At 43.4% G+C, this 7681-nt stretch overlaps 1 protein-coding gene across 2 annotated transcripts in view; it reads left to right on the forward strand.

The window, feature by feature from the left end:
- The window catches only part of NFATC2 (nuclear factor of activated T cells 2), a 103979-nt gene extending 96547 nt beyond the window's left edge, over positions 1-7432 (forward strand). Inside the window, exon 11 of one of the 2 annotated variants that reach the window (XM_044986048.1) lies at positions 6963-7432. Coding sequence is in view for 1 of the 2 variants with exons in the window: in XM_044986047.1 (XP_044841982.1) it covers positions 6963-7018 (56 nt within the window). In the remaining variant the exon portion in view is untranslated. The remainder of the gene's footprint in view (positions 1-6962) is intronic. The other variant, XM_044986047.1, reaches the window with a different exon arrangement.
- The last annotated feature ends 249 nt before the right edge of the window (positions 7433-7681 follow it).

A 7681-nucleotide genomic window follows, 5' to 3' on the forward strand; every position in this document is an offset into this window, starting at 1 on the left:
CTTTGCCTTGCAGAGAGCTGCTTTACTACAAATTTACATGCAGGCTTTTTGCAATAATGCAGATTTAAACTGAAGTCAAGGGGACATTCAATTCTGGACCCTTTTTCTAGTAGTGTAGCCATCTGTAATTTAAACCCCTCCATGGCGACTCCAGTGGAGCTATGCCAGGTTGCACCAGCTGAGGACCTACCCCCTTGTGTAATGTGGACATTGCCCTTTGTAAAGCAACATTGACACCTGAACTGAGGGTTGAAAGAATTCAGATCTTTCATATGGATTTTGACTCTTAGGGTTTTATCTGTCTAGGCTCATAAAGGCCACAGTAAAATAGCTCATCACAAACATTGATGAATTTCTCCTCACACAGACTCCCGTGAGGCAGGTGAACGTTACTATCCTTATTGAGCAGACTGGGAATGAGGCACAGAGAGTTTAAGTGACTTGCCCAAGGTCAGGCAGGAAGTCTGTGGTGAGCTGCCAACTGCACCCAGGTCTGGTGAGACCCAGTCTAGAACCCCCAACTACAAACCCTTCCTATGGCTCCATAATGTCCAAATCAGAGCAGATGGAATCCACCCCCTTGCACAGAGACCGAATAAGCTTCTGCGGGGAAACTATGTAGCACATGAAGGGGCAGAATCTGTTCCTCAAGAAAGGCACCAGCCACCACTGTGGCCACAGCACAGTCCCTTAACGTAGGTGTTTGTGACCACTGAATAGATGCTGTTGCCACTGTAGTCCCCAACACCTCTCCATGCTGATGTATGTGGGCGGGGCAGATGATTTGACATCCCTGTGTGTGCCAGTCTGCTCACCCCCCACACAACAGGACTACCTGTTTCACTGCGGTGGTGAATGCATTTCATTTTTTTTTGCATGTGCAGTTTCTGTCTATAGTGACTCATGCACATGCAAATCAGAGTTCTTGTGCCTGTAACAATCTAAGTTACATGCTCAAGCAGGTCAGCTGCTGAAGAGGCCAGCACTTCAATTCATGCCCATAATCCAAGTCAAGCACAAAATTACCAGTTCAAATTGCACTCACAAAATGGCAGCCGTCCTATTGAAAATGTGGCTCAATATTGTGCATAACACAGCCAACATTTGCATATGCCAAATGGGTATCTAATAGAAAAGCGACTGTCTCACGTTGCTCAGGTGCTTATTTGCATGTGCAAATATGGGGGAGAGGGCATTGTTGCAGTCATAGTTTTGAAGGCCCTTGGAAAACTGGACAGTAAAGTACTAACTAACCCAAAGAAAGGCAGACTGCAGTAATGCATGGTGTTTGAGCCATACTGTTGCTTGTAGCTCCAAGTATTAGGGCTTACGCATTCCATATTAAATGGAATCACACACAAGGATAAGCAGCAGTAGGAATTCTGGCCTGAGAATTTCCCTGTTCTGTTCAGCTGACATCAGATATTATTTAAATGTGCATTCTTTATTATTTACTTTCCATAATGTTTTTTATGGCCTCATAATGTGGCTTGTCCTGTTTTATCAGCTCTTCTGGTTTCAACATAGGTGACAGCACACTACAAGGCAGGCACACAACAGGCACCTTAAGATGATAACATTTTATTTATTAGTCAGTTCATTTCTGTTTACTCCCAGCTAATGAGTAGCGATACTGGACTAGGCCATTTGTCTGCTCTAGTGTTGGACAGTCCTCTTTTGCTAAGGTTTTCCCCTGTCCGGTACTGAGACAAAATTGGATGTGATTGTGTTTGGGTTCATAGACGGAGAAAACCATTTTGAATGGCACGCTGCCTCCACCTCCCCAGCATGCACCATGCATATGAGATCATGCCCGCGGGAGTAGGGGGGTGGTGGTCTTCAAAATAGCTTCCTCCATGCAGCGTGATTTCCCTTGCACAGTGCATGGGAAGTCATGTCCGCAGGGAAAGGGTCACACCGTTCCTGGAAATATTGGCATGTCCGGTATTCTGAGGATGCGGAAGTGTCCACCGTATACTGGATATTTTAATTATGGGCATTTCTACACTACAGCTGTAAGTCGACCTAAGATAGGTCGACTTACAGCCAGTGCAATAACTACCCTCCTTTTGTCGGTGGTGCGCATCCTCACCCTCAGCACTTCCACCGACTGAAGAGGGGCAGGGGGAGGGGGAGCTGAGAGCCAGGGCTCTCAGCTCTGCACAGCTCTCCACTGGGAGTCCAGCTATGCCCTCAGCTCTTGTCTCCCGGCTCTCAGGCGGGAGCAGAGGGCAGCCGCCTGAACGTCTCGGCTCCCTGAGCAGGGAGTTTCTGGGCAGCAGCCCAGCTGGGAGTGGGGAGCTGGGGGCTGCTGGGCTCCAACTGCCCAGCTTTCTTGACAAGACAGCCAATAGCTGATATAAGTAACACAGCGTCTAAACAGACACTGCGTCACCCTAGCTACACTGACATAAGCGCTATGCCTCTTCCGGGGGTGGAGTTATGATGTCAGGATGTAGTAGGGCACTTACATCGCTGGGACAAAGCTGTAGAGTGTACACTGACATAATTAGGTCGACGTAAGCTGCCTTACGTCGACCTAACTGTGTAGTGTAGACCAGGCCTATGCTACCACAAAAAGAGAAACATTTAGAGATGAAAGTCAGATCAGAATGCAAACTTCCTCCAAAGTTTGGGTGTATCTGGATTTGTAGCTTCCAGTCAGCCCACTAGAGAAACTCAGGTCACTAAAATCGGATCTGGATAGGGATTCAGATTCTCCCAAAATACCGGGGAAGACAGGTTCAACATGAATGGTTTCATTCAGCCCAGTGTCGAGATAACCCTGAGCTGGGAAGATTGGCTCCAGTTGCTGTTATTTTATTTATCTGTAGTGCGGTAGTGCTTAGGAGTCCCCGTTTTGGGCCAGGACCCAGTTGTGTTAGGTGCAGTACAAACAGGATTGCTGAGCCTTCTCTTAAAGCTGCAGTGTTGTGGCTCAGGCCCATTTATAGCAAGAAGACAGTAGCCTCTGGCTAGCTTAATTTACAGCCTTATCGACTCATTCTGACTTTCATTAGCAGTAAATATAGACAAGAATGAGAGTTTGCTCTGCAGCCCTCAGGAACCAAAAGCCTCACCCGCCATAGCACAGACAAACCTCTGCCCTTGCGTACACCCATGAAGCCTCACCGCAGTCCAAGAAACAATAATCAGTCAGGTTACAAAGCTGTCTGGTTCACGGTGTTGCTCTGCTGTTTCTATTGTTGTACAGTCACTGCTGTCCACCCTGTCACCTCAGCCAATAAAACCCTGCAATGCAAATGAATGCAACATGCAGGGGAGAAAGTGAAGCTGACTGTCAAATAAACCCTATAACCGCTAGATTTCAACTGCTTCACTACACTGTCCACACTGTTTTGCACCTACCAGCTACAGAGTCATCCATATTTGCCCTGGAGACCACATAGTAGCTGTTCTCCTGTGGCTGTGCTGTTAGCCTGGCAGCCCTGCCCTGCAGATTTTGCTTTACTCCACTTTTATTTTTAGCAGTAGAAACAAAAGAAACAAAATTCAGCATCCCAGACGAATTTCCCGCAGTAAGTTTAGGAAGATTAGTTTAGGTCTATTTTCCAAATAGGGTAAGTCTTTTTCACCTTCTTGTTTCCAGCTAAAATATTAGCCCTCGCTAGACTGAAATGACCTCTTGTCAGCAGGAAGAATGTCATGTTTCCATATGAGGTGGCTGTATTAAATTGGCAGGAAACGCACATACAATATGTTTTTGATACACTGACTGAATGAACAAACGTGTTGATAAATAAATCAGCCTGCCGTTTCAGCCCACTCCTTTTTATAAAGGAAATGACCCCGTAGAGTCGGTGCCCACTTCTTTCACCTCACTGCTATTTTTAGCAGTCAGAGGCTATGAAAATTTCCATTGAAGATCTGCTCCTCTCATTTCCTGGGTAGAGAAAACAGGAAGTCCTTTAAGCTGAGCCTAAGTCGGTTTTGCATGAAACTAGAGCAATCTCACCTCCCACTGGCAGTTTGATTACACTGCAAAGCCTCAGAACCACAACAGAGCTAATAACCTTCAGCTATACGGTTGTTTCAGTGAACTTGCACAAGCGGTTATGGGCAGAAGCTGATGTAAGATATGGCACGTGGCAGTTTAGGCACAAGGGGAGATAGTAAAAATCCCCTTCGCTGTATAATAGTTTTTTCTAGCATACCTCAGCTTTTCAGTAGGCACCTCCAACAATCAAATCGAGGTCAGGCACATGCAAGCATATCCTGACTGGAATTAGGAAGACGTGCTAAATTCTGAGGTGTACTGCTAGTGGGATTTCTGTGCATGGAGGGGTAGAACCTACTTTCCCTCTCAATAGGTGTGTAAAAGCCCTGAATGCATTGAACTTAATACTGCTCTGCTGCATCGGTGTGGGGAGTCCAAATGCCGTCTGCAGAATAAAGCACAGATCACTGCACTCTACAGTTTTTTTCAAAAGGGACATTATTATAGTATGAAACACCAGCTGGTTTGTTACACTGGCACTGCGTCTTTTAAGCAGTCCTTGCCCTTAACAGGTTCATTTTCTATGGCCTCTTAACATCTGGCACTGAATTTTTATTCTGTTGTTAGGTTCATTCTCTGATTCATTAAAAACAGTTCAATGTATTTCTCTCTCTTTCTAACCCTACTACAGAAAATCATCTCCGTATTCAGATAGGGTACTGAAGCATGCGCATAAGTTCTTTCCTAAACTGGCGTTTCTCTCTCTCTCTGTACAGTGGCTTGGGCAGAGGATACATACTGTTTTAAGAGAACTAGTTCCAACAAAAATTCAAATGGCAGTTCTAAGTTCCCATGCAAGAAAGTGTGCCTGTGATTGCAAGAGCAATTAGAGATGGGCCCATTCGGATCTGGAAATGGATCCAAATCTGAATTTTCACCAAAGATTTGGGGCAAGAAGAGAGTTTGGATCTGGTGTTCTGAACTAATCCATCTGTAATGCACCCCCAGAAATTGCATGCAAAAATTAGTAAGGTACTTACTATTGTGAGCATTTAATCACTTTGCACAAGCAGTTGAAGTAATTTTGATCATAGATCTGGGCTTCTAAAATTTTGAATATTTGGTTATTATGATTTTAACAAGAATTTACCAAGATCGATTGAGAGGCCCATATATTCATAATTATGCACCTTATTTGCAAATGCAATTGCCATGATTCTGAGAGGTTAAACTGAACCCACAAATAGCAAATTCTGGCAAAAATATGCACACATAATTGCTGTGCCAGATACAAATCAGGTAATGTCACCTCCAAATGAGATAGCTACCCATTATCTCCATTTAGCAGTGGAGATATGGCTGTAGGTTTTGCATCAGTTGTTCTGGCGGGGTCTGATGCTGCTTTGACTTGGTATGTCCTGGTGTGGGGGGAATTTTCTTCTTCTGCTGAGCTTGGAGGGGTTGGGGGGCTGTCTGAAGGCCAGAAGAGGGGATTCAGGAAATCCTTCCCCCTCCCCACAACACACCTTTCAAATCCGTGGATCCTACACATGCCTATCGCTACATGTGGTGTACCTCATCCGGCGCACTAAATGCCCCAATAACAACTATGTGGGAGTACACTTCCCAGACCTGAAGAAAAGCTCTGTGTAAGCTCGAAAGCATGTCTCTCTCTCACCAGCAGAAGTTGGTCCAATAAAAGATATTACCTAATATCCTGGGCCTGACACAGCAACAACGCTGCATACTACAGTAGAACCTCAGGGTTATGAACACCATAGTTATGAACTGACTGGTCAACCACGCACCTCATTTGGAACCGGAAAAAAAGCAGCAGCGACCAAAAAAAAAAAAGGCAAACACAGTTCTGTGTTAAATGTAAACTACTAAAAAAAGGTGGGGGGTAATTTTTCTTCCGCGTCGTAAAGTTTCAAAGCTGTACTAAGTCAATGTTCAGTTGTAAACTTTTGAAAGAACCACCATAACATTTTGTTCACAGTTACAAGCGTTTCAGAGTTAGGAACAACCTCCATTCCCAAGATGTTCATAACTCTGAGGTTCTACTGTATATTGTAACACATAATTATGTTGTTTTGGGGTTTTGCATAGAAAAGCAAGGAAGGGAGTACACTAATGCATTCTGTTGGTCTTTATTATTAATCACCAGCACACAATGTCAGGAGGTTAGAATAATAATTGCATAAAGAGGCATGGAACATGGAAGTTTTATTTCTGTGCTGCAAAGAAAAATACATTATGCGACAAATATGTTTAGGGCCAGATTTTCAGAAAAATACTTTTGCACATGACTTACATGCACAGAATTTTCAATGCAAACACACAAGTTTGGCATATGTAAAAATGCACTTCCCAAAATCTGGTGCTTCACTTTTCTAATTGTTCTTATTTCATCTTGGTAAGAATGTCAGTATCCACTGACTCTTTGGGACTTTTTGTCTATGAAGCCGGAAAAGAATTATTTTATGCAAGGGATATCAGATGCATGATCACAGGACACAAAATGTCGTTCTGATTGTATAGTGCTTGAAATGTGCTGAACACTATATAGAAAAACAGCAATACCTGGGTGTTGTCCCAAAATGTTTAGCATCCAAAGGCCCAATCCTGTGATCACTTTCAACTAGGCATAGTCGGGGATAGCAAAACAGTATGCCAATATCTAGAACTACACCCATTAGTAAGTGTTTACAGGATCAAGCCCTACTTTAAACATGACACAAAAAATGGGGTTAAACATTATGGACAGTATTGGGTGACAAAGTTTAGAGCAAATAAGAACTTGTGGTTACTCAGTTTAGGCATGTGCACATTTTGGTGATCCAGTTGGGAACTGAGTTATCTGAGTGTTTGGGTTTTTTGTTAATAATAGATATGTTATCATTATAAACTGTCAAGGGGATATTTGAGACTTAATAGCAAAACCTGCTTAGATTGCAGCACTTTCAGAACATGCTAAATCTCTTTCCCCTTTTTCATTTCACAGTTAATGAAATTATCAGGAAGGAGTTTTCTGGACTCCCTGCCAGAAATCAGACGTAGAAGAAGAGATTTGTGAGACAACTTTTACTGAATCCTTCCATAACTGACCTGTTTAGATCCTTCCACTGCCCCTTCAACCTCCTGCTTCCTTAATCGTTCATCTCAAGGCACCGATTCAATGCAAGGAACAATGTATTGGCATCAAGCTGACAGCCTTGACTAAGCAACTCGCCACCTCTCTCTGTAAACATCAAAAGGACACCCTTCCTTTAGTCCAAAGATTGTATTGTTCTCATATAACACGGTATGTGTCTTGCCAGCTGCAAAAAAATATATATTTATATATAAATATATCCCCATCATAATAAGGGAGAAGAAAGGCGTCACTCCAGAGCTCTGTTCTACAGCAAATGTGGTTATATATTAGCACTTAATTAGTTGGGGATGGGAAATAAGGGTAGAGGGAGTGCTTGTGTTTTATATAAGATTAACAACACTTTACATTTAAATAGCAACACCTTTCCATCCAGATCTCAAAGCCCTTTACAAACATAGGTCACACATTATTATTCCCAATGTTATCAATGGGGGTAACTGAGGCACCCATCAGTTAAATGACTTGCACGAGTCAGGCCACATCTATACTATGGGTTCTACATTGATGGAAGGTGTTTTTCCATCACTGTAGGTAATCCACCTCTCTCAGGCGCAGCAACTAGGTCA

This window comes from Mauremys mutica, chromosome 13 (assembly GCF_020497125.1).
Source record: "Mauremys mutica isolate MM-2020 ecotype Southern chromosome 13, ASM2049712v1, whole genome shotgun sequence".
Taxonomy (NCBI): Eukaryota; Metazoa; Chordata; order Testudines; family Geoemydidae; genus Mauremys; species Mauremys mutica.